The 27879-nt window shown below is 46.5% G+C and overlaps 1 protein-coding gene and 1 pseudogene across 1 annotated transcript in view; both read right to left on the bottom strand.

The window, feature by feature from the left end:
• TEK (TEK receptor tyrosine kinase) overlaps window positions 1-21250 on the bottom strand; it is a 161266-nt gene extending 140016 nt beyond the window's left edge. The window contains exon 1 of the mRNA XM_063914095.1: window positions 21051-21250. Within this exon, the coding sequence (XP_063770165.1) occupies window positions 21051-21102 (52 nt within the window). The 5' untranslated portion in view covers window positions 21103-21250. The remainder of the gene's footprint in view (window positions 1-21050) is intronic.
• Window positions 21251-27095: 5845 nt separating this feature from the next.
• Window positions 27096-27214, bottom strand: LOC134944573 (5S ribosomal RNA; annotated as a pseudogene).
• Between the last annotated feature and the right edge of the window lie 665 nt (window positions 27215-27879).

Genomic DNA, 27879 nt, shown 5'->3' on the forward strand with positions numbered 1-27879 from the left:
ATTCCCGATAAAGAGCAAGAAACACAAGGGGTGGCAAATGGCCCATGATGGCCCCTTGTGATGAGTGGGGGGCTGGGCTGAAATTGGGCCCCTTAAAAGCCTCCCCTTGTGATGTGATGGGGGCTGGGCTGAAATTGGGCCCCTTAAAAGCCTCCCCTTGTGATGTGATGGGGGCTGGGCTGAAATTGGGCCCTTGCCTCCTCTTGTGTTGTGGTCAGCCACAGTTAAAAGGAAAGGTTAGAATAAATAGGGACGTTTAAATAGGCCGTCCCTCCTTGCCACCATACCATTTGTTTTAATAAAAGCTGACAATTCTATTGGCAAACATTATTCTGGTGTCAGTGTCAGTTATTTCTTTATGGATGTTGGTGTATGCGCATGAATGAAGAACAGTCTATGATAGACATTTTACTAATAAAGTGATTTGGGATGCATTGCAGGGTGTTTAGAAATTATACGTTTAAACATTTAGAAAAAAACAAAACTGAAATCAGAAAAAAAAATATTTAGTTTTTAATCATGTTCTTTTAATCAGCTTTTATTTGTTTCTTTTGGAGGAGTTGTTGTTGAGTTTTATTTTCTATTTAAAGTCTAAACAATAACTATGTTTTTCCCATGCATTCTTGAATTTTCTTGCTGAGTGAGTTCCCACAACAACTGCTTTGGGATTCCGTAAATAATTCCATGTTTCTATCACTTTCTGTAATAAAACAAAATCCTTGTGTTACAGTTCCTTTCACTGTTACTCCCTCTAATTCCTTTCCAAATGCTTAATTAAACTGCTGGCCTAAAGTCATATTATCTAAAAACTATGGGGTCTTCGCCTCCTCTCTCTCACTTTGTACAGCCATCCTTCCGTATGTATCTTGGTGAAACTACAGTCTACATGCCTGGCAATGAGATTCATCAGGGGGAATTCAATTGAGTGCGGAGTTTAGCAAGGTAAAAAACCTTGATCACCTCATGCCCAATTTTGGATTACTGCAGGTTTGCACACTCCCGATACTCACGGTGTCCAATAAAAAAAAAAGTGGTCATGGGTAAAAAATAAAATAAAAACAAAACATACTCACCTGTCCGGTGCTCTCCAGTGGTCTCCTGGGTTCCCGTGCACTCCACTCCATCCACCAACTGGGGAGGGGGCTTCTGGGAGTCCCTGGGGCTGCTGGGAGATGTAGGTCTCCCAGCAATCGGCTCCAGGGGGGATAATACTTCAGGAGGGGTGGGGGGTTGGGGAGGGGGGTCCCACACACCGGGAGACACTCACATACATGCACACACACATACCACACTCACACACACGTACAAACACTCACACACACACACTCCACACACCTCACATACTCACCGCTGCAGAGGACCAGCTCCCGACACTGGATGAAGAAGCCCCCACTTTGGAAGGTGAGCAACTACTAATTAAGCTAATTTGAAACGGTCAGTTGCTTACTTAGTCCGGGTTGGGTGGCAACGCCGCCAGGGTCCCAGAGCAAATTCCACAGATTTTTCCTACAATTAACAATTTTATGAAAAATCAGATGTGCTCTGGAGATGCGAGAAAAAAGGATACATTTCTATAGAAATCACTGCATCCAATTTTCTGAGTTCTAATTGAATACCATACCTCACAGGCGTGGGGTTTTACGGGAAGAACCCAGCACCGCAGGTTTTTAAAAAAAAAACAACCTGCCTGCAGTTGGATTCCCCCATCATGTGTGTGTGTATACACTGCTCCTTGACCCCTTTTCAATGTAGCAATCCACATCAGCCAATCAAGTGCAGCTCTAAATGTATGTATGCAACATTTCATATCTACTGTATAGTGCCACACCAAATACAGAGTACAGTGGTATACGAGTATCATGAACTCTATGTTAGTACATAGGGTGCTACAAAATATAGGCTCTGTTGCTTCTGACACCAACTATTCTGCACTCTACTTTTTGTATATCACTTTAATTGTTTTAATTTGAGTTATTACCTTAAGATTCCATACTCTAGTGTATTGCTCTATTTACTCTAAAGCTGCATACACACGATGCAAGATAACTACCAATATGGACTATATACTGTAATCCTTATCGGTAGAATACATAATGCATATCGCACCGTGTGTATAAACCTTGCGTTGCCGATGCACGTTCCCGCGGGGTCAGCATCACAAGGAAAAATAGAATGTGTAGGCAGGCCAATATTGACTATATTGGAGGGTCATGCTTCTGGCCACAACACAATATAGTCATTATCGTCCGTTAGCCTGCATCGTACCATGTGTATGCAGCTAATTTACTATGGGTTTGTATTACTCCTTCTGGTGTTTTTACCCAGTTTCAAATGTTTGTATCATTGCAGGAGTGTAGCCAGTTCTTTGTGGGCCTCACAGCAACATATTGAAGGGGCCAGTGGCGGAGCTAGCGAGCGGTGGGCCCAGGTGCGACAAAATGCTTTGGGCCCCCCTTCCCCCCCTCATCCCATCCAAGTCCACCCCCCTCACCCCTGGAGAGGATCTGGTGAGGGGGACCTGCTCAGTGCCAGAGAAATGGATACCTAGCAACAGTGCCGTAACTAGACATTTTAGCGCTGTGTGCAAGAAACGGCATCGGAGCCCCCCACTTTATGTAAAACAGGGGCAGTGCGCTCCGTAGGCGCACAAAAAATATATAGGGGCATGGCTTCGTGGGGAAGGGGTGTGGCCACAAAATAATACCAATTTATATAAAGGTGCACAGTACTACACCAGGTAGAGCCCCTTTTACACCTTACGGCGGACAGATTCCCCTATTTACACATTACGGCAGACGACGTCCACCTTTTACACATTATGGCAGACAGCATCCCCTTTTTACACATTACGGCAGACAGCATCCCCTTTTTACACATTACGGCAGACAGAGTCCCCTTTTTTACACATTACGGCAGACAGCGTCCCCTTTTTACACATTATGGCAGACAGCGTCCCCTTTTTTACACATTACGGCAGACAGTGTCCCCTTTTTTACACATAACGGCAGACAGCGTCCCCTTTTCTACACATAACGGCAGACAGCGTCCCCTTTTTACACATTACGTCAGACAGCATCCCCCTTTTACACATTACGTCTGACAGCGTCCCCCTTTTTACACATTATGGCAGACAGCATCCCCATTTTTACACATTACGGCAGACAGCGTCCCCCTTTTTACACATTAAGGTAGACAGACAGAATAGATAGATAGATAGATAGATAGATAGATAGATAGATAGATAGATAGATAGATAGATAGATAGATAGAAAGAATAGATTATACTTGCTGTCTCAGCTGGCAGTCAGGCTCCTCGTGCAGCTTCTGGCAGATCATAATGATCCCGGGCAGGGGAGAAGAAGGTGGAGGGAGGGGGAGGAGAGAGCCGCAGCAGCGCAGTGTAATTGGTGTAGGCGCCGCTGCTGCTGTCCCTCTCCTTCACCATAGGCTGTCCTCCGCCGCTGTGATGCGCATCCCAGCATTCACAGCGGCGGAGTACAGCCTATGGTGAAGGAGAGGGACAGCAGCAGCGGCGCCTACACCAATTACATAGAGCTGCTATGGCTCCTAACTCCACCCCCCTCCACCCCCCACCCCCCGTGGCCGCTGCGCTCCTCTCCTCGGTGGGTGCCAGTGGCCCGCAGCACACAGCGGCATGTAATGAGTCAGTTTGACTCATTACATGCTTGGGCCCCTTGACAGTGGCGGGCCCCAGTGCAAGGCACAGCTTGCACTGGCGGTAGTTCCGCCACTGGAAGGGGCCCCTGTCCCAGTGCTTTTAGAGAGACACCTTTCTGCAGCAGGTGTTAATCTTATGCTCCATAATAATGGCCTAGTTCATTTTCTGAACCATAGTAGTGCGGTGGTTATTGCTATACCTCATAGTAGAGCCTTAGTTCACATTATGTGACATTGTAGAGCTGCCAGTTCACATTATGCAACACAGTACAACCAAATGAACATTATGTGGGGAATTCAATTATCGTCAAGTATCTCGACCACCCATCTCTCCAGGCGGTATAGGTGGTCTTATGACCATTGGCTGTCGAACTATAATATTGTGTTTTTCACACTTGGCCATGACTCTGATATTGAATCTTGACATATTCCCCACATTGTACAACATGTTCTGTGTCACATGCACTGTCTATCTTCTGTGTTATAACTCACAACGCTCATGTGAATGTTGTTACTTTTCTCTCTGAAATGCTTCAATAAAGAAAGAAATGTAAAAAAAAAAAAAGTATCTCGACTAGCCGAATTCGCATACACTTTGTGGCAGCGGGATCTCACTCAAAAGTGTTTGTTACCCTATAGTGAAGCAAGCACTTTTGGGTGTACAGGGGTGCAAATCGGCTGGGCGAAGTGTTTGAAACAGCCTGCCGTTGCCAGCAGCAATTCGCCACCTTTGCTGGGCATAGAATTCCCCCTGTGACTCACAGTGTCCCCAGTTTAAATTATGTCACATTACACTGCCCTAAGTTCATTTTATACCACACTATTGTGCCTTCACGTCATATTGTGCCACATTACAGTGCCCTGTTCATTTTATGGGGAGAATTTGATTGCCCTCAAAAAAATCTGTGGGCAAAAAAATAAGAATTTACTTACCGATAATTCTATCTCTCATAGTCCGTAGTGGATGCTGGGGACTCCGAAAGGACCATGGGGAATAGCGGCTCCGCAGGAGACTGGGCACAAAAGTAAAAAGCTTTAGGACTACCTGGTGTGCACTGGCTCCTCCCCCTATGACCCTCCTCCAAGCCTCAGTTAGGATACTGTGCCCGGACGAGCGTACACAATAAGGAAGGATTTTGAATCCCGGGTAAGACTCATACCAGCCACACCAATCACACCGTACAACTTGTGATCTGAACCCAGTTAACAGCATGATAACAGAAGGAGCCTCTGAAAAGATGGCTCACAACAACAATAACCCGATTTTTGTAACAATAACTATGTACAAGTAATGCAGACAATCCGCACTTGGGATGGGCGCCCAGCATCCACTACGGACTATGAGAAATAGAATTATCGGTAAGTAAATTCTTATTTTCTCTAACGTCCTAGTGGATGCTGGGGACTCCGAAAGGACCATGGGGATTATACCAAAGCTCCCAAACGGGCGGGAGAGTGCGGATGACTCTGCAGCACCGAATGAGAGAACTCCAGGTCCTCCTCAGCCAGGGTATCAAATTTTTAGAATTTAGCAAACGTGTTTGCCCCTGACCAAGTAGCTGCTCGGCAAAGTTGTAAAGCCGAGACCCCTCGGGCAGCCGCCCAAGATGAGCCCACTTTCCGTGTGGAATGGGCTTTTACAGATTTTGGCTGTGGCAGGCCTGCCACAGAATGTGCAAGCTGAATTGTACTACAAATCCAACGAGCAATCGTCTGCTTAGAAGCAGGAGCACCCAGCTTGTTGGGTGCATACAGGATAAACAGCGAGTCAGATTTTCTGACTCCAGCCGTCCTGGAAACATATATTTTCAGGGCCCTGACTACGTCCAGCAACTTGGAATCCTCCAAGTCCCTAGTAGCCGCAGGCACCACAATAGGCTGGTTTAAGTGAAATGCTGAAACCACCTTAGGGAGAAATTGAGGACGAGTCCTCAATTCTGCCCTGTCCGTATGAAAAATTAGGTAAGGGCTTTTATAGGATAAAGCCGCCAATTCTGAGACACGCCTGGCTGAAGCCAGGGCTAACAGCATTACCACTTTCCATGTGAGATATTTTAAGTCCACAGTGGTGAGTGGTTCAAACCAATGTGATTTTAGGAATCCCAAAACTACATTGAGATCCCAAGGTGCCACTGGAGGCACAAAAGGAGGCTGTATATGCAGTACTCCCTTGACAAACGTCTGAACTTCAGGAACTGAAGCTAGTTCTTTTTGGAAGAATATTGACAGGGCCGAAATTTGAACCTTAATGGACCCTAATTTTAGGCCCATAGACAGTCCTGTTTGCAGGAAATGCAGGAATCGACCCAGTTGAAATTCCTCTGTAGAGGCCTTCCTGGCCTCGCACCACGCAACATATTTACGCCAAATACGGTGATAATGTTGTACGGTTACATCCTTCCTGGCTTTGATCAGGGTAGGGATGACTTCATCCGGAATGTCTTTTTCCTTCAGGATCCGGCGTTCAACCGCCATGCCGTCAAACGCAGCCGCGGTAAGTCTTGGAACAGACATGGTCCCTGCTGGAGCAGGTCCTTTCTTAGAGGTAGAGGCCACGGGTCTTCCGTGAGCATCTCTTGAATTTCCGGGTACCAAGTCCTTCTTGGCCAATCCGGAGCCACGAGTATAGTCTTTACTCCTCTCCTTCTTATGATTCTCAGTACCTTGGGTATGAGAGGCAGAGGAGGGAACACATACACTGACTGGTACACCCACGGTGTTACCAGAGCGTCCACAGCTATTGCCTGAGGGTCCCTTGACCTGGCGCAATATCTGTCCAGTTTTTTGTTGAGGCGGGACGCCATCATGTCCACCTTTGGTTTTTCCCAACGGTTCACAATCATGTGGAAGACTTCTGGGTGAAGTCCCCACTCCCCCGGGTGAAGATCGTGTCTGCTGAGGAAGTCTGCTTCCCAGTTGTCCACTCCCGGAATGAACACTGCTGACAGTGCTATCACATGATTTTCCGCCCAGCGAAGAATCCTTGCCACTTCCGTCATTGCCCTCCTGCTTCTTGTCCCTCCCTGTCTGTTTACGTGGGCGACTGCCGTGATGTTGTCCGACTGGATCAACACCGGCTGACCCTGAAGCAGAGGCCTTGCCTGACTTAGGGCATTGTAAATGGCCCTTAGTTCCAGGATATTTATGTGAAGTGACGTTTCCATGCTTGACCACAAGCCCTGGAAATTTCTTCCCTGTGTGACTGCTCCCCAGCCTCTCAGGCTGGCATCCGTGGTCACCAGGACCCAATCCTGAATGCCGAATCTGCGGCCCTCTAGGAGATGAGCACTCTGTAACCACCACAGGAGAGACACCCTTGTCCTTGGGGACAGGGTTATCCGCTGATGCATTTGAAGATGCGATCCGGACCATTTGTCCAGCAGATCCCACTGAAAAGTTCTTGCGTGGAATCTGCCGAATGGAATCGCTCCGTAAGAAGCCACCATCTTTCCCAGGACCCTTGTGCATTGATGTACTGACACTTGGCCTGGTCTTAGGAGGTTCCTGACTAGGTCGGATAACTCCCTGGCTTTCTCTTCCGGGAGAAACACCTTTTTCTGTACTGTGTCCAGAATCATTCCTAGGAACAGCAGACGTGTCGTCGGAATCAGCTGCGATTTTGGAATATTTAGAATCCATCCGTGCTGTCGTAGTACTACTTGAGATAGTGCTACTCCGACCTTTAACTGTTCTCTGGACCTTGCCCTTATCAGGAGATCGTCCAAGTAAGGGATAATTAAGACGCCTTTTCTTCGAAGAAGAATCATCATTTCGGCCATTACCTTGGTAAAGACCCGGGGTGCCGTGGACAATCCAAACGGCAGCGTCTGAAACTGATAGTGACAGTTCTGTACCACAAACCTGAGGTACCCTTGGTGAGAAGGGCAAATTGGGACATGGAGGTAAGCATCCTTGATGTCCAGAGACACCATATAGTCCCCTTCTTCCAGGTTCGCTATCACTGCTCTGAGTGACTCCATCTTGAACTTGAACCTTTTTATGTAAGTGTTCAAGGATTTCAAATTTAAAATGGGTCTCACCGAGCCGTCCGGCTTCGGTACCACAAACAGCGTGGAATAATACCCCTTTCCCTGTTGTAGGAGGGGTACCTTGATTATCACTTGCTGGGAATACAGCTTGTGAATGGCTTCCAATACCGCCTCCCTGTCGGGGGGCGACGTTGGTAAAGCAGACTTCAGGAACCGGCGAGGGGGAGACGTCTCGAATTCCAATTTGTACCCCTGAGATACTACCTGCAGGATCCAGGGGTCCACTTGCGAGTGAGCCCACTGCGCGCTGAAATTCTTGAGATGGGCCCCCACCGTGCCTGAGTCCGCTTGTAAGGCCCCAGCGTCATGCTGAGGACTTGGCAGAAGCGGAGGAGGGCTTCTGTTCGTGGGAAGAGGCTGTCTGCTGCAGTCTTTTTCCCCTTCCTCTGCCCCGGGGCAGATATGAGTGGCCTTTTGCCCGCTTGCCCTTATGGGGACGAAAGGACTGAGCCTGAAAAGACGGTATCTTTTTCTGCTGCGAGGTGACTTGGGGTAAAAAGGTGGATTTCCCAGCCGTTGCCGTAGCCACCAGGTCCGATAGACCGACCCCAAATAACTCCTCCCCTTTATACGGCAATACTTCCATATGCCGTTTGGAATCCGCATCCCCTGACCACTGTCGCGTCCATAATCCTCTTCTGGCAGAAATGGACATCGCACTTACTCTTGATGCCAGAGTGCAAATATCCCTCTGTGCATCTCGCATATATAGAAATGCATCCTTTAAATGCTCTATAGTCAATAATATATTGTCCCTGTCCAGGGTATCAATATTTTCAGTCAGGGAATCCGACCAAGCCACCCCAGCACTGCACATCCAGGCTGAGGCGATTGCTGGTCGCAGTATAATACCAGTATGTGTGTATATACTTTTTAGGATATTTTCCAGCTTCCTATCAGCTGGTTCCTTGAGGGCGGCCGTATCAGGAGACGGTAACGCCACTTGTTTTGATAAGCGTGTGAGCGCCTTATCTACCCTAGGGGGGTGTTTCCCAACGTGCCCTAACCTCTGGCGGGAAAGGGTATAATGCCAATAATTTTTTAGAAATTAGCAGTTTTTTATCGGGGGAAACCCACGCTTCATCACACACCTCATTTAATTCATCTGATTCGGGAAAAACTACGGGTAGTTTTTTCACACCCCACATAATACCCTTTTTTGTGGTACTTGTAGTATCAGAAATGTATAAAACCTCCTTCATTGCCGTGATCATGTAACGTGTGGCCCTACTGGAAAATACGTTTGTTTCCTCACCGTCGACACTGGAGTCAGTGTCCGTGTCTGTGTCTGTATCGACCTGAGGTAACGGGCGCTTTAGAGCCCCTGGCGGTGTTTGAGACGCCTGTACAGGTATTAACTGATTTGCCGGCTGTCTCATGTCGTCAACAGTCTTTTGTAAAGTGCTGACACTATCACGTAATTCTTTCCATAAGACCATCCAGTCAGGTGTCGACTCCCTGGGGGTGACATCACTAACACAGGCAATTGCTCCGCCTCCACACCATTTTCCTCCTCATACATGTCGACACAACGTACCGACACACAGCACACACACAGGGAATGCTCTGATAGAGGACAGGACCCCACTAGCCCTTTGGGGAGACAGAGGGAGAGTTTGCCAGCACACACCAGAGCGCTATATATATACAGGGATAACCTTATATAAGTGTTTTTCCCTAATATAGCTGCTGTATATATTTATATGCCAATTTAGTGCCCCCCCTCTCTTGTTTTACCCTGTTTCTGTAGTGCAGGACTGCAGGGGAGAGTCAGGGAGCCTTCCTCCAACGGAGCTGTGAGGAAAAAATGGCGCCAGTGTGCTGAGGAGATAGGCTCCGCCCCCTTCTCGGCGGCCTTTCTCCCGCTTTTTTATGGAAAAATTGGCAGGGGTTAAATGCATCCATATAGCCCAGGAGCTATATGTGATGTATTTTTTGCCAAAAAAGGTGTTTTTATTGCGTCTCAGGGCGCCCCCCCCCAGCGCCCTGCACCCTCAGTGACCGGAGTGTGAAGTGTGCTGAGAGCAATGGCGCACAGCTGCGGTGCTGTTCGCTACCTTATAGAAGACAGGACGTCTTCTGCCGCCGATTTTCCGGACCTCTTCAGTCTTCTGGCTCTGTAAGGGGGCCGGCGGCGCGGCTCTGGGACCCATCCATGGCTGGGCCTGTGATCGTCCCTCTGGAGCTAATGTCCAGTAGCCTAAGAAGCCCAATCCACTCTGCACGCAGGTGAGTTCGCTTCTTCTCCCCTTAGTCCCTCGGTGCAGTGAGCCTGTTGCCAGCAGGTCTCACTGAAAATAAAAAACCTACTTTAAACTTTTACACTAAGCAGCTCAGGAGAGCCACCTAGCATGCACCCTTCTCGTTCGGGCACAAAAATCTAACTGAGGCTTGGAGGAGGGTCATAGGGGGAGGAGCCAGTGCACACCAGGTAGTCCTAAAGCTTTTTACTTTTGTGCCCAGTCTCCTGCGGAGCCGCTATTCCCCATGGTCCTTTCGGAGTCCCCAGCATCCACTAGGACGTTAGAGAAAAAATAATAATTTTACAGTGATTTCTGATAGATGTTGCCCCCAGGGGTCTTGCTAAAATCTAAATAGCTACAGCCACTGATCCACCTTAGTCTATCAATTTAGTTACAAAGTCAAAAGAACCCATCAGATTTGTTTGACCTCTATACCTCCATCAGCGATTAGTTAAAAACTTTAATGGTACTGCAAATGCTGCAATGAGGGCCTAATTCATGTTTGTACACATTGGCTGATTATCACACAAAGGAGCGATTATCGGCAGACTGTGCATGTGGTGCTGTTGCAATGTGCATGCGCCAAGGGGCCGCTGTGATCTCACAAGGACAGAAAAGTGAGAGGAAACGACCGTTTAGAGGTGATACGCGCCGCCAAAAAGGGGGTGTGGTTTCGTTAAAATGGGTGTGGCTTCGCGTAAAGGGGCGTGGCATTGCAGGAAAAGACTACCTTATACCCCAGTTCTGCAACCTGCACGCCCATACGTTGGCCACCACAGGAAAGAAAAATAATCCTGATTCATGCCCCTTACATTATTTGTCATTTTTCCTCCTTATAGTAATGCCCAGTATACATTATGCCACATACTGCAATGGCCCTTAGACATTATGCCGCACACAATAATGCACGACACAATATGCACACACTGTAATGCCCCAGACACATTATGCCACACACCGTAATGTCTGTGACACATTATGACAGGAATCGCAATGCCGTTATACATTATGCTACACACTGCACTGCCCCTGATACATTATAGCACATACAATGTCTGTGACACAGTATGACACACACCACAATGATCCTGAGACATTATACCACATACCACAATGCCCGTGATATAGTATACAACACACCGTAATGCCCGACACATTATGACACACACCGCAATGTCCGTGATACATTATGCCACACACCGTAATGCCCATTACACATTAAGTTCTACAGTAAGGCTTCTAATTACTTTTAAATTACCTGCTCGTTGCCAGGGGTTTCATGCTCTTGGTTCCATGCATGGTGCCAGGGGTTTTCATGCTCAGGGTGTCATGCTCGTTGCCAGGGGTTTCATGCACTGGGTGTCATGCTCGTTGCCAGGGGTTTCATGCACTGGGTGTCATGATCGTTGCTAGGGGGTAGTGCTTGTTGCTAGTGCCGTGCTCCCAGTGCCACATATGCCCCCAGTGCCAGATCTTCCCCCACAGTGCCAGGTATATGCCCCCAGTGCCAGGTATATGCCCCCAGTGTTAGATCATCCCCCACAGTGCCAGGTATATGCCCCCAGTGCCAGGTATATGCCCCCAGTGCCAGATCTTCCCCCACAGTGCAAGGTATATGCCCCCAGTGCCAGGTATATGCCCCCAGTGCCAGATCTTCCCCCACAGTGCCACATATGCCCCCTCATTGCCTGCTCCCCTCCAGTGCCAAATATTCCCCCACAGTGCCAGGTATATGCCCCCAGTGCCAGATATTCCCCCACAGTACCAAGTATATGCCCCCAGTGCCAGATATTCCCCCACAGTGCCAGGTATATGCCCCCAGTGCTAGATCTTCCCCGACAGTGCCAGGTATATGCCCCCAGTGCCAGGTATATGCCCCCAGTGCCAGATCTTCCCCCACAGTGCCAGGTATATGCCCCCAGTGCCAGGTATATGCCCACAGTGCCAGGTATATGCCCCCAGTGCCAGGTATATGCCCCCAGTGCCAGATCTACCCCCACAGTGCCAGGTATATGCCCCCAGTGCCAGGTATATGACCCCAGTGCCAGATCTTCCCCCACAGTGCCAGGTATATGCCCCCAGTGCCAGTTATATGCCCCCAGTGCCAGATCTTCCCCCACAGTGCCAGGTATATGCCCCCAGTGCCAGGTATATGCCCCCAGTGCCAGATCTACCCCCACAGTGCCAGGTATATGCCCCCAGTGCCAGGTATATGCCCCCAGTGCCAGATCTTCCCCCACAGTACCAGGTATATGCCCCCAGTGCCAGGTATATGCCCCCAGTGCCAGATCTACCCCTACAGTGCCAGGTATATGCCCCCAGTGCCAGGTATATGCCCCCAGTGCCAGATCTTCCCCCACAGTGCCAGGTATATGCCCCCAGTGCCAGGTATATGCCCCCAGTGCCAGATCTACCCCCACAGTGCCAGGTATATGCCCCCAATGCCAGGTATATGCCCCCAGTGCCAGATCTTCCCCCACAGTGCCATGTATATGCCCCCAGTGCCAGGTATATGCCCCCAGTGCCAGATCTTCCCCCACAGTGCCAGGTATATGCCCCCAGTGCCAGGTATATGCCCCCAGTGCCAGATCTACCCCCACAGTGCCAGGTATATGCCCCCAGTGCCGGTCTAATAAAGAAAGTGCCAGTTTGTGAGCCAATCAGAGCTCACGAACGGCACTTCCTTTATTAGACCGGCCCGGGGGAGAGCCTGGAGGGACACAGGAGAGACGCGCTATGCGCTCCGTGTCCCTCCAACACAAAGGTGCGGGGGGGGGGGAGCAGGCACTGGGCGCATATATACCTGGCACTGGGGGCATATACCTGGCACTGTGGGGGAAGATCTGGCACCGTGTCCCTCCAAGTCCTTACAGCAGGGAGGGAGACCGCAGATTGACATGCGGACGCTCGTCCGCATGTCAATCTGTGCAAAGTCAGTGGCGCCCCCGCAGCCCCTCGCCCCCAAGCCACCGCGAGGACTGCGGGGGCAGTAGTTACGCCACTGCTTACCCTCAATGTTTTGTGTATTTGCATGTAGTCTGCTAATGTGTACGCAACTGCAAATGAGTTTGTGATGGCTCCAGTGGGTGTCTTTTTTCATTTCTGGGTGGCAGCTTCACTTGCTAATATTACCAATTCCGTAGCCTAGAAATTCGCAATTAGTTCTTTTAATGCTCTTGGATGTATGTCAATTAGGGTCACTTATCTATTTTTATTTCATTTTTAGCTTTAATCACTTGTTTCTTTCACTACTGTATCTAACATTTTGTTATTTTTTTCTTACTGTCTGTGTAGTTGTTTCTCCTGTTTGCACTTTAGTACATGTTATTTAGTGTTAGAACTAGAATGCCCGATTTCAGCCTCAGACATATCGTTCTAGTGTATGGGGCCCTTTAGCCTGTCTGTTTAATCCTCCTCTGATTAGGTCTTGCTGTATTTCTTATATGCATTTATAACTATTGCCACTTTCTTGTTTCCTTTTCTCATATCAGTACTACACCCATCACCTATATACACACATGCTTCTCACTCAGCTTTACAAAATTGAGCCAATGTATAAGACTATATCATATTTAAAATGTGTTTGACTACCTTTTTTTTAATGTTACTATTTATTGTTTCAGGAAACAGAACATTAAATTAATGTATATGGAAATAAAACTGATAAACAGTAAGGATAGTTTATAAAAGTACACAAAAAGCAGATGCTCAATATCTTTCTAATGTGCAAAGTCCCTAGGCATATAACACACTGCTCGTGGAAAATGACTCCCAGGGGGAAAAGTGAATGTTTATCTTAATAATGTAGATGTCATCCATATATGTGAAAGCTATCCCTTATATATAAGACGACCCCCGATTACAGGCACCTGTTAAACAAATGGCAAAGAGAGAGAGACCACAATGCGCTAATCTCCTTCAATATCATTTATTTGCATGTGGGCTCGATATTAAGGTCTTGTTTTTGCTTTGCCCCACTGAGACAATCCTCCAGCTCCAGCATACTGCTTTCAGCTCCCTTTAAAACTGGTGCCCACATTAATCGCCAGCTCTTACCTATGAAGCTGTCTGATGCCCCCTCTACATTTCAGGTATACAGTGGAAGTGTGGTGTTGGGATGTGATGTCACTATCCAGCGCCACATTTCCAGTCGGAGGGTGATAAGATGTTCCCCCTCCACCAGCTAATTTCAGAAGCAAGGAGCTAAACACCTATGGATGTTTGAGAGACAACATGAGAACTATAGCAGAGAAAACATGCAATGAGTAATCAGAGCATACAGTCAGACAGCTGAGATCAACGTTCCAGCTCAGGTAGTCAGCCAGGTGAGAGTCAAGAGCTAGAAAGTTGTCAAAACAAGTTGACAAGGATCAGATACTCTAAAATTATCAGGTATAGTAACAAGACACATTCACAAAATACAGTACATTAGAAAGGTGCAAGAAGACATAGATTGTACAAATAATTATTAGATGAGTGTAGTGGACTTTGGGGCCGATTTAGACCTGATCACTGCTGTGCATTTTCGCACAGCGGGTGATCAGGTCTGAACTGCGCATGCGTATGCACCGCAATGCGCTGGAGCGAAGGTCAGCAGCAACAGGGAGCGCCGGGCAGCGACGGGATGGTGCAAAAACTCCCATTGCACCGGCGAACGCAAGGAAATTGACAGGAAGAGGGCGTTTGTGGGTGGCAACTGACCGTTTTTAAAGGAGTGTCTGAAAAAACGCAGGAGGGAGGGGGGGATTCTGACGTCAGCTCCATCCCCGATCATCAAAGCGGCTGAGTAAGTCCTGGGCTGTACAGAGACTGCACAAACTTCTGTTTGTGCAGCTCTCCTGCACATGAGATCGCACACCTGCACAGTGATTTCCCCCTCCCCCTGTAGGCGGCGACTACCTGATCGCAGGGATGCAAAAAACTCACCCTAGCGATCAGGTCTGAGTTACCCCCTTTATTCATAGCCTTTATTATCACCCCCTTTATTCATAGCCTTTCTATAGTGAACTGTTGATAACATGTTTGTTACATATCTACTATACACTGTGGGGGTCATTCCGAGTTGTTCGCTCGCTAGCTGCTTTTAGCAGCATTGCACACGCTAAGCCACCGCCCTCTGGGAGTGTATTTTAGCTTAGCAGAATTGCGAACGAAAGATTAGCAGAATTGCGAATAGAAAATTCTTAGCAGTTTCTGAGTAGCTCGAGACTTACTCCTACACTGCGATCAGCTCAGCCCGTTTCGTTCCTGGTTTGACGTCACAAAGACGCCCTGCGTTCGGTCAGCCACTCCCCCGTTTCTCCAGGCACTCCCGTGTTTTATCCTGGCACGCCTGCGTTTTTCCGCACACTCCCAGAAAACGGTCAGTTTCCGCCCAGAAACACCCACTTCCTGTCAATCACACTCCGATCACTTCAACAATGGAAATTCTTTGGTCGGACGTGAGTAAATCTACTAAGTTTTGTGCTAAAATACTTAGCGCATGCGCACTGCGTACCATGCACATGCACATTTTCACCTTAATCGCTCCGTTGCGGAAATCGGCAACGAGCGAACAACTCGGAATGACCCCCTGTATGTAGTGGGAGAATTGTATTGCAGTATGATGTGATGATGATGTGATGATGAATGTGTTAAGTGATGAGTCAGTAACAGGAAATAGCACAAAGAATACTTTGCGATTAACATTCCAGAATTTTAGAATATCGCTTTGTATAGTAAATTTATTTTTAGAGAAAAACACATCCAAACAGATACCATGAATATTATAATCTGCCAAATCAGTAGACTAATACCACTTTCAGACATAAAATCCTGGCTTCAACCCGGCTCGGATCTGGGGAAGTGATTATTCCCAGGTAGTCCCCATTCACACGGGACCCGTGTGTTCCACCATTCAGTGCCAGTACAAAAAGAGCCAGAATAAAACTGTGGCTTTTGTGAGTAAATGTTCCTGATTTAATGCAAGATTTGTGGCTTTTACATGGGAAAATGGCAATGTCTGAATGTCCTCTGATGAGAGGAGAAGGGTGGATTAGAGCATTCCTTATTCACAGCGAGCTAGGTACAAAGTTGTAGGACATCATTATTTAAATAAGAAGGTGGAGAGGGGGGAGCATTCATAGTTTTTTCTGCTGGACTAAAGAACCAAATAGATTTGGATCTTATACATCCTCAGGGCTCTACTTACATTTGCAATGTGACACCCTTTGCACCCTTATACAGGTAAGCACATTTCTAGGTACACATTGACCCGTACATGAAATTGAAAAAACACAAGAGACACATGGAATAATGACAAACTAGTGTCTCCATGTACTCATACTCTTGTTACTAATGTATTACATATATGAGGTTGAAGCTAGCAATGCTTTAAGAGAGAAAATCATGCATTTAGTGGCGTTTTTATGGGCAATTACTTATCTTGGATATTAGCACCTCCATAACAGTAATGAGGCTGCTATAGAACCTGACAATGAGGGGGGCCTGGCAATGCCAATCTGTTTCAGAGAGCCCCATGCTGCTTATGTGATAGTCATTATAGTATAGAACTAATTAAAAACACACACATTGGCCCTCACAGGGAAAAAAACACAAATCACACACAATGACCCGCACAGGGAAAAAAATAAAACACAAATGTATTGCCCTAGATCCCCATTAAAGAATGACCCTGACCTCACCTGTTGTCAGTCTTTAATTGTGTCTCATCTTAGGCTCAGCCACTTCACCTTGCAAAGACATCATACAGTGGTAGAAGAAAATAGCTATTCCTACCAGTCCCACCTCAGAGCCACCTCAGTCACTTCACTACTGTCTGCAGAGTCTGTAGAGAGTGCAGATAGTGGGCCTAATTCAGTAAGAATTGCAAATTTTGCCAATTAGCAGAATTTGCAATCCTTTTGTTAGCATGCTGGGGGCCACCCATTGCAGGGCAAGGCCACCCAGCATGCACAATTTAATAATAACACATTAAAATACATAGTATGCAAATGTTACATAAATGCTTTGGAAAGTTAATAATAAGAGGTCAGTTGATATGAAATCAGTCTTTGGGCATATATAGTTCTAGGAGGACATTTACTAAGCAGTGATAAGAGCGAAGAAGAGAGCCAGTGGAGAAGTTGCCCATGGCAATGGCAACCAATCAGCACTGAAGTAACATCTCTAATTTGCATACTATAAAATTATACAGAGCTGCTGATTGGTTGATGGGGCAACTTCCCCACTGGCTCACTTCTCCGCTCTTATCATTGCTTAGTAAATGTCCCCCCTAGTCCTATTAAGGAGGTATTGGACAGTCACAAATCAATGGGCATTAGACCTGTAGACATCCAGCTTAAGGAAAGAATTTACTGATTAGTGTGGTAATTCTTTTGAGAGGCCAAATCAGCAATGGGATCCAATGTAGAGGATACTTTGGCCCTTACTCCACTATTAGCATGCTGGAAGTCCCAGATGATAAACTGTGTCAAAATAGTTTTGCAGGAGCTCCTCGTGATCACACCCACTAACAAGTATGTAGGTACTAACGTGTTTTGCTGCTGGTTTACTGCTTTGATATAGTGGAAAACCAGCAGCGATTCGATGTGGTTCAGTCATTGTTCAGAAGTGAAGATGGTATGAAACTACTGTACTGCCACACTGCTAAGAAAAAGAACCAGAGGTTTATTTAAGACGTGTCGGGTTGCAAAATCCGGAGATTATGATGGTTTATGCCCAATATTTATAAGAGGAATGCTTTAACTAGACAAGCCTAGCTAGTAATAGCATTACAGGTACTTGCCAGAGACGTATACTTGACTGAGAATCTACTGCAATGCCAACTGTGACACTGAACAAGTTACAGAAGTACATGCATTCAAAATCTACAAGATATTCCACAAAAAGGGTCTTAATAGTAGGCTTGCAAATAAGAATCCATAGCTGAAAAATCCCACATCCTTCCATGCAATTAGATCAAAACTACAGAAGTTACTGCAGAGATGTGGCACAAAGTCTTGTGGTCTGAAAAGAAAGTAGAATTTTGTGGCATGAACGTTAAGAGGTACAGCATACATGGTGCAAAGCAAACACTGCACATCGTCCTGGTAACACCATCCCCATGGTGATTAATGGCAATTGTAGCTTCATGGTATGGCTGTGCTTCAACTGTACTGAACCACAATTTTGCCAAGGATTGATGGGAAGGTGAATGAAGAACATTATCGAAAAAGTCTGGACAAAAACCTGCTACAGTATTCCCTGCCAAAAAGTTCAAGCTATGGAGGAAGTGTGTCGTTCAACAAGACAGTTACACAAAGTACACTGCTAGATCAATAATACTGGATTAATATGAAGAAAATGAATGTCCCTAAGTGGTCCAGTCGCAGTTCTATTCATAATCTAAACAGAATAATTGTTCTGCGCATCCCCGATACCCTGACCTTATTGTGCGCATCCCCAATACCATGACCTTATTGTGCGCATCCCCGATACCATGACCTTATTGTGCGCATCCCCGATACCATGACCTTATTGTGCGCATCCTCTATACCATGACCTTATTGTGCGCATCCCCGATACCATGACCTTATTGTGCGCATCCCCGATACCATGACCTTATTGTGCGCATCCCCGATACCATGACCTTATTGTGCGCATCCCCGATACCATGACCTTATTGTGCGCATCCCCGATACCATGACCTTATTGTGCGCATCCTCGATACCATGACCTTATTGTGCGCATCCCCGATACCATGACCTTATTGTGCGCATCCCCGATACCATGACCTTATTATGCGCATCCCCGATACCATGACCTTATTGTGCGCATCCCCGATACCATGACCTTATTGTGCGCATCCCCGATACCATGACCTTATTGTGCGCATCCCCGATACCATGACCTTATTGTGCGCATCCCCGATACCATGACCTTATTGTGCGCATCCCCGATACCATGACCTTATTGTGCGTATCCCCGATACCATGACCTTATTGTGCGCATCCCCGATATCATGACCTTATTGTGCGCATCCCCGATCCCATGACCTTATTGTGCGCATCCCCGATACCCTGACCTTATTGTGCGCATCCCCGATACCATGACCTTATTGTGCGCATCACCGATACCATGACCTTATTGTGCGCATCCCCGATACCCTGACCTTATTGTGCGCATCCCCGATACCATGACCTTATTGTGCGCATCCCCGATACCATGACCTTATTGTGCGCATCCCCACTACCATGACCTTATTGTGCGCATCCCTGATACCATGACCTTATTGTGCGCATCCCCGATACCCTGACCTTATTGTGCGCATCCCCGATACCATGACCTTATTGTGCGCATCACCAATACCATGACCTTATTGTGCGCATCCCCGATACCATGACCTTATTATGCGCATCCCCGATACCATGACCTTATTGTGCGCATCCCCGATACCATGACCTTATTGTGCGCATCCCCGATACCCTGACCTTATTGTGCGCATCCCCGATACCCTGACCTTATTGTGCGCATCACCGATACCATGACCTTATTGTGCGCATCCTCAATACCCTGATCCTTTTGTGTGCATCCCTGATACCCGACCTTATTGTGCACATTCTCGATACCCTGACCATATCATGCGCATCCCTGATACCCGTCCTTATTGTGCGCATCCCCGATACCCTGACCTTATTGTGCGCATTCCCAATACCATGACCTTATTGTGTGCATCCCTGATACCATGACCTTATTGTGTGCATCCCCGGTACCATGACCTTATCGTGCGCATCCCTGATTCCCATCCTTATTGTGCGCATCTCCGATACCTGACCTTATCGTGCAGATCCCCGATTCCCGACCTTATTGTGCGCATCCCCGATACAGAACTTTATTTTGAGCATCCCCAATACCCTAATCTTATTGTGCGCATCCCCGATACAGAACTTTATTTTGAGCATCCCCAATACCCTAATCTTATTGTGCGCATCCCCGATACCCTGACCTTATTGTGCGCATCCCCGATACCCTGACCTTATCGTGCGGATCCCCGATACCCGATCTTATTGTGCGCATCCCCGATACCCTGACTTTATTGTGCGCATCCCCGATACCCTGACCTTACCGTGCGGATCCCCGATACCCGATCTTATTGTGCGCATCCCCGATACCCTGACCTTATTGTGCGCTTTCCCGATACCCTGACCTTATCATGCGGATCCCCGATACCCGATCTTATTGTGCTCATCCCCGATACCCTGACCTTATCATGCGGATCCCCTATAACCGACCTTATTGTGCGCATCCCCGATACCCTGACCTTATCATGCGGATCCCAGATACCCTGACCTTATTTTATTACTTTATGGTTTCAATTGCCTTTCTTTTTGGGGGGTTTCTGTGTAGATTTCTTTGCAACTCACATGTGACAACACAGAAATGCCATTGTAAAAAATAGGTATAGGGGCTGATGACTTTTTTCAATTAATTCACAGAAGAAATATACTGAAACCTTACAAGCTTTATCTCATTCCATTTTCTTAAAGCATTACTATCACCTACTGTATATCAATAATACATTAGTAGGTAAAGTTACAGAAATGTCAGTTATGACAACATTACCTAAAATGTAGTAGTTTACCAAGGTAGGAAAAATATAAATATGAGCAATTAATGAAATTTCATTTTACAAAACCTCTCCAGCAATCATGCAGCAATGAGTGTAAGATGTGACAACAAAGCGGTATCCTGACCGCGGGAATGCCGACTGCCGGCAATGTAACTACATCCCAAACAAAGGACCAGAATGCTTCATGATAATAGTGTGTTGGTATTGTACTGTGTGTGTGTACATTCACCTAAATCATCATCATATCACAAGTGGCATAAATACAGTAAAATACATCTAACAGATAATGTACTTTTCAAATATAATAAACAAAAAAAAAAAAAACATGTAAGCTGAAACTTTGTTGGTGACAGTATTCAGGTAATGATGACTTTGTGCTAAGATATAACAGCAGAGGAAAAATACATAATGTCATTGAGAGTCTACAATATATGCATGCCATGTATAATGAGTGGCCCTGAATATTCCTACCTGAAATCAGAAGTCTGGAAACGGAGAGAACAAACAATGCTAAAAAATCCATGCTTTCCAAAATATATCCATCCAATTTCCACGGCAGTTCATAGAGTTAATACAAGTCACATACTATTACTCTCTCTGTGTTTGTTCAGTATTGCTCTAACACACAGTTGTTTTTTCCCTGCTTTCCCATGGACACTGGTCTACTTCTGTCGCGCTGCTGTCTAAGCACTGGGAGTTTAAGTTCCCCTTTCCTGTTTCCTTTTTAGATTAGGATGTGAAAGACAGGATCTTTAAGGTATTTTTCATTAGCAATTCTGTCAGAACATGGAAACATAGTTAAGTTGTGCTGTACAAACGTTGTTTTTATATAGGCATTAACTGATGTATGTTAAACGCAGACTGACGTGTATAAAGAAAGGTTTATAAAATGAATCACTTTCTAGTATCTACTAATGGCCATATAATTTTCCTCAGAAATGATACCAGGGGTTTGTTAGTGGAATATACTTATAGAGATGTAAAAGGAGAGTTATGGTAGACTTACCATTGTTAACTCTCTTTCTGCGAGGTACATTGGGTTCCACAGGGAAACATCGGGGTGTAGAGTGGATCTTGATCCAGAGGCACCAACAGGCTAAAGCTTTAGGCTGTCCCAGGATGCATTGGGACCTCCTATATAACCCCGCCTCCAGGCACTGTGAGCTCAGTTTCGTTAACCAGTCCAATGCAGGAGCAGGTAAGAGAGAAGGTAGATGTTAGTCACATAGAACCACATTTTCAGGACAGGAGAAGGGACCAGCGGCTAATGCCATACAAACCCATAGAATCTAGGTGAGTCAGGGTGGGCGCACCGTGGAACCCAATGTACCTCGCAGAAAGAGAGATAACAAAGGTAAGTCTACCATAACTCTCCTTTTCTGTAGAAGGCTACATTGGTTTCCATAGGGAATCTTCGGGGATGTCCTAAAGCAGTTCCTCAAGGGAGGGGACGCGCCTTATCGGGTATGAGAACCCGGCGTCCAAAGGTAGCATCCTGGGAGGCGGAAGTATCAAAGGCATAGAACCATATAAACGTGTTCACAGAGAACCACGTAGCCGCCTTGCACAATTGTTCTGCGGATGCATCATGGCGGGCCGCCCAAGAAGGTCCAACAGACCGAGTAGAATGGGCATTAATAGCAGCAGGAGCTGGGAAACCAGCCTGCGCATAAGCTTGTGCAATCACTATTCTAATCCCTCTGGCCAAGGTTTGCTCTTTCGCAGGCCATCCACGTTTGTGAAAACCAAACAAAACAAAAAGGGAATCTGACCTCCGGATAGAGGCAGTCCTCTCCACATATATATGGAGAGCCCTACCACATCCAAAGACCGCTCTTTGGAGGACCAATGAGAAGAGATAAAGGCCAGAACCACAATCTCTTGGTTAAGGTGAAAAGATGACACCGCCTTAGGTAAATAACCTGGATAAGTTCTAAGAACTGCCCGGTCACAATGAAATATTAGAAAGGGTGGACAACCGGACAATGCGCCTAAGTCAGACACCCAGTAAAAACAAGACCTTGGCTGTGAGCCATTTAAGGTGCACCGTCTCAAGAGGTTCACATGGAAAATCTTGCAGGGCAATCAGGACAACAGACAGATCCCATGGAGCCACAGGAGGGACATAGGGAAGCTGAATCTGTAAGACACCCTGAGTGAATGTATGAACGTCAGGTATAGACACAATTTTTCTCTGAAACCATACTGACAAGGCAGATATGTGAACCTTGAGGGAGGCTAGGCGAAGGCCTAAGTCCAGGTCTCTTTGCAGAAAAGCCAGAATTCTGGAAGTTCTGAATCTGTACGAATTATAATTCTTATCAGCACACCACGTGAAGTAAGAATTCCAGACCCAGTAATAAATCCGAGCAGATGCCGGTTTGCGGGCTTTTAACATAGTTTGGATGACCGCCTCAGAGTAACCTTTGGCTCTCAGGAGTAATGCCTCAAGAGCCACGCTGTCAAAGCCACCCTGGCCAGGTCTGGATAAAGGCAAGGGCCCTGTATGAAGAGGTCTGGGTGGTGAAGAAGTAAAAGAGGACACTCTTTCGATAGACCCTGCAGGTTTGAGAACCAATGCCATCTGGGCCACGCTGGAACGACTAGAAGTAGAAATCCTCCTTCTTGTTTGAACTTCCGCAGGACCCTGGGCAGGAGTGACACTGGAGGGAACACGTAGGGCAGCCAAAAGTTCCATGGAATAGCCAATGCATCCACGAATGCTGTTTGAGGATCCCTGGTCCTTGATCCGAAGACAGGAACCTTGTGATTGCGTTGAGATGCCATCAGGTCTACGTCTGGTATGCCCCACTTGTCCACTAAGAGTTGAAAGACTTTTGTATGAAGACTCCACTCTCCGGCGTGCATGTCCTGGCGACTGAGGAAGTCCGCTTCCCAGTTTAGGACGCCTGGAATGAACACTGCCGATATTGCTGGCAGATGGTGTTCCGCTCAATGAAGGATTTTTTACACTTCCATCATAGCCATGCGACTTCGAGTGCTGCCTTGATGGTTTGCCACCGTAGTGGCATTGTCTGACCGTACTTGAACCAGCCTGTTTTGTACCAGAGGCAGGGCGAGAGTCAATGCATTGAACACCACCCGCAACTCTAGAATGTTTATTAGGAGGAGTGACTCCTCCTTGGTCCAGCGACCCTGAAAAGAGTATTGCTCTAACACCACATCCAATCCCCTCAGACTGGTGTCCGTTGTCAGCAGGACCCAGTCGGGGATCCATAAGGGACGGCCCCTGCTCAATTGCTGGTCCTGTAGCCACAAGGTCAGTGATCATGTGAGATCTGATCCAATGAGGTTGACCGTCCCACTTGAAAAGGATTAACCTCTGCAGACAGCGAGAATGAAATTGAGCATACTTTACCATGTTGAATGCCGACACCATCAGGCCAAGTACTTGTATCGCCAAGTGTATTGACACTCTAGGGCGACAAAGGAAGCATCTTATCCTGTCTTGAAGTCTCAGGACATTTTATGGAGACAGAAACAGTCGTTGAGTGTGTGTGTCCAGAAGTGCCCCCAGTTGCACAATGCTCTGAGCTGGGACCAGCGAGGATTTCTACCAATTGATGAGCCACCCGTGGGCTTGTAGGAAGCTTACTGTCAGTTGTAGATGACTGAGGAGGACATCGTGGGAGTTTGACAGAATCAGCAAGTCATCCAGATATGGCAGGATCCTGGCTCCCTGGTGACGGAGATGGGCCGTCATTATGGCCATGACCTTGGTGAAGATCCGAGGAGCCGTAGCCAAACCAAATGGCAGAGCCTGGAACTGGTAGTGGAGGTTGCCAATAGCAAACCACAGATACTGCTGATGCGACAAGGCAATAGGTATATGCAGGTACGCATCCTGTATATCCAGGGATACCATATAGTCACCGGGTTCCATAACCAGTATAATTGAGCGCAGTGTTTCCATACGGAACTTGGACACTCTCACAAACTTGGTCAGTGATTTGAGGTTGAGTATAGGCCAGAAAGACCCATTGGGTTTCAAAACTAGAACAGGGTCGAGTGGTGGTGCAGAGGAACCTGCACCACCACTCCTGTATTCAGGAGAGATCTCACAACCTTTTGCAAAGCTGCGCCTTTAACGGATCCGTAGGGATAACCATGGTGCAAAAATGGCGAGGGGGACATATCTTGAAGGAGACTGCGCACCCGTGAGAGACAATTTCTCGCACCCATGTGTCTGATGTGGTCATTAACCAGACCTGGGTGAACTGCAGAAGTCGGCCTCCCACCCTGGGGTCCCCCAGGGGGAGGCCTGCCCCATCATGTGACAGGCTTGTCTTGTTTAGAAGCAGGCTGACGGGCCTGCTTTGTCTTGGGCTTAGTGGTTTTGGGAGCACAATATTGTCTCGGGTATGCCTGACCTTTTGCTTTCCCTTGAGGCCGAAAGGAACGAAAAGTGGTACCTTTAGTCTTCTGTGCAGAAGGATTAGTATTTGGGAGAGAGGCAGTCTTAGCAGCCGCCAATTCAGACACAATTTTATTTAGGTCTCCCCAAACAAAATGTCCCCCTTAAAGGGGAGTACCTCCAAGGTGGTCTTTTTGGAGTCTAGGTTCACCTTCCATGACCTCAACCACAGAATACGGCGAGCCAGGACAGACATAGTCGACGCCATGGCTGCCAACACACCCGCCTCAGTGGATGCCTCCTGAATGTAATAGGCAGTGGTGGTAATGTGAGACAGGTATTGTCTGGCATTGTCAAATATATCCTTGGGCAGCTCTTCCTCTAATGCCTGAACCCATGCTTCAATTCCTTTTGCAGCCCAAGAGGCCGCAATAGTGGGTCTATGTACAGCACCTGTAAGGGAGTAAATAGTGTTGAAGTCGAAAATATACCCACATGCATCACGTACAAACACCACACAGAATGGCCTCCGTGCGTGTGCTTGTTCTGCATGCATGCGCTTACCCGCACGCTGCGTACATTGGCTCACGAAGCCCTGCGTATTAGTGCGTGGTATGAGTAAATACGGTAGCACACGCATTTGCATGGAAAAGCCACAAAGACATATCTGATATTTAATCCACTTAGTGCATAATTTACACATAGTCTACACTCACCACACCAGCAAGTTACATTTGTTTCAGAAATGTAACAATAGAGATATTCAACTTTACAGGATGTGAGGGGACAGAATTAGGTTAGGATATGGTGTTTGGTATCCAGATGTACAGTATTTCAAGGGCAATATTCCAATCACAGTATGCCGAATGTAGCATGCTCATGCGCATAGATATGCGCAGGAATACAATATTAATAACTCATTGTATTTACTGTACTCCTGATATTCGGCGGGAACCCAGTGGAGGACACCTGCAAGTACACCTGGACCAGGCATCGCCCACCTATTCAAACCGACCTATGACCCCTCAGGTACTGTAAATGACCAGCCCTCTGACCTATGAAAGAAGAGCTTACAGTTTCCTTTGTACTATGTTTTGGACAAATGTATAAAAGCCAAACCCCCTGGCCGGTCCCAGTCTAATTCTCTGAAGGTCATCTAGCCAGATTGACTGAGGACAGGATCCGGGTGGCGCAGGCGAACAAATGTATGTATCCATTGGTTGTAGCTTTTCTCTTGTATTGTTGTATTTCTGTTGTATCCCCTTTTAAGTAAATATTTGTTGCTGCGTTGGACCACAGCATAACATATACAATTGGTGTCGCATTCCATTCCTGTTAGGGGTTTAAAGTGTATTCAGCCGCACGTGTAGCTACATTGTGCTCACAGCGTGTCGGCGTGCTTACGCAACGTGTACGCATTCATAGATGTTTATCATACACACTTAGCGGCCGCAGCGGCCCGAACACTTGTGAAATAAGGTATTGCTTTTTCCTGTAAGTTAATCGAACTTAACAATAGATTTCAGGCATCCCTCCACACGCTTATCTGTCGGTTCCTTCACTGAATTGATAGTGGTGACAGGCAGAGTGGACGACACCACTAGGTGGGTGACATGACAATCCACCAGCGGTGGATTTTCCCACTTATTACATAACTCTGCAGCGGGAAGGATAGCGAGCCAAGGCCCATTTAGACAGAGGGAATTTCTTCCCTGGATTAGACCAGGGCTCCTGCCTGATGTCCACCAAATGGTCAGAATGGGGTAATAGATTTTTAACCACCTTCTGCCGTTTATACATATCAGTTTTATTAGCCACAGTAGTGGAATCCTCATCATCAGTGATTTGTAGGATTTGCTTAATCGCAACCACAAAGGCAGGGACATCAATTTGCAAAGGATAATTCTCAATAATGTAAAGATGAAATAATTAAAACGTAACCTTTAATGATATTTAGATAAGATATAGGTACACCAAAAAATGTTTTTTTGTCTTAAATGTGGCTATATAATATAAACCACCAATTTAAGCTAAGATTGTGAATATATTGATGAATAAATAAGGCATTAATTGCAGGCCCACCAGGCATTAATCCGTTGTACTACGAGGTTAGTGCAATAACCGATGTAGCGCCATCAAGAAACCTACAACACCTGGTATTCCTTAGTGGTCATCCACCTAAGTACTGACCAGGCCCAACACCGTATTGCTTCCAAGATCGGACGAGATTGGGCATGCGCGGTGTGGTGTGGTAGTAGATTATAGTTGATAAGGCAGAAAACTACAGCTGGTATGCAGCTAATAGGTCGACACTAAACCTGGTTGCTGTAATGAAAAAATAAATAATCTCTTAATAGAGATATATATGTTTGACCGTCATTGCACCAAATTGTAACCCAAACTTATAGGTATACGGAGGTTTAAATCATATGGTCAATAAAGTTTGCCAGCAAAACTGCCTGTATGTTTCTTTGTGTGCTGTGCAGCACCATTGAGAATGGGTTTTTCTTTTTCTAACTATATAATATAACTTCAAACAGATTCATGTTTTGATGTTAACCATCATGATAATAACAATTTTTCCATCCAATATCTAACAGGGAGATCCAGTAAGCAACAGAGACAGGTTTCTCTTGGATCCCATAAAGATATTTTTGGCATGTCCTCAGTACAACAAGGGTTTTTATATCTGCCTTACCCATAAAAAAAAACCCATTCTCAATGGTGCTGCACAGCACACAAAGAAACATACAGGCAGTTTTGCTGGCAAACTTTATTGACCATATGATTTAAACCTCCGTATACCTATAAGTTTGGGTTACAATTTGGTGCAATGACGGTCAAACATATATATCTCTATTAAGAGATTATTTATTTTTTCATTACAGCAACCAGGTTTAGTGTCGACCTATTAGCTGCATACCA

This window comes from Pseudophryne corroboree, chromosome 1, assembly GCF_028390025.1.
Source record: "Pseudophryne corroboree isolate aPseCor3 chromosome 1, aPseCor3.hap2, whole genome shotgun sequence".
In the NCBI taxonomy this organism is placed as follows: Eukaryota; Metazoa; Chordata; class Amphibia; order Anura; family Myobatrachidae; genus Pseudophryne; species Pseudophryne corroboree.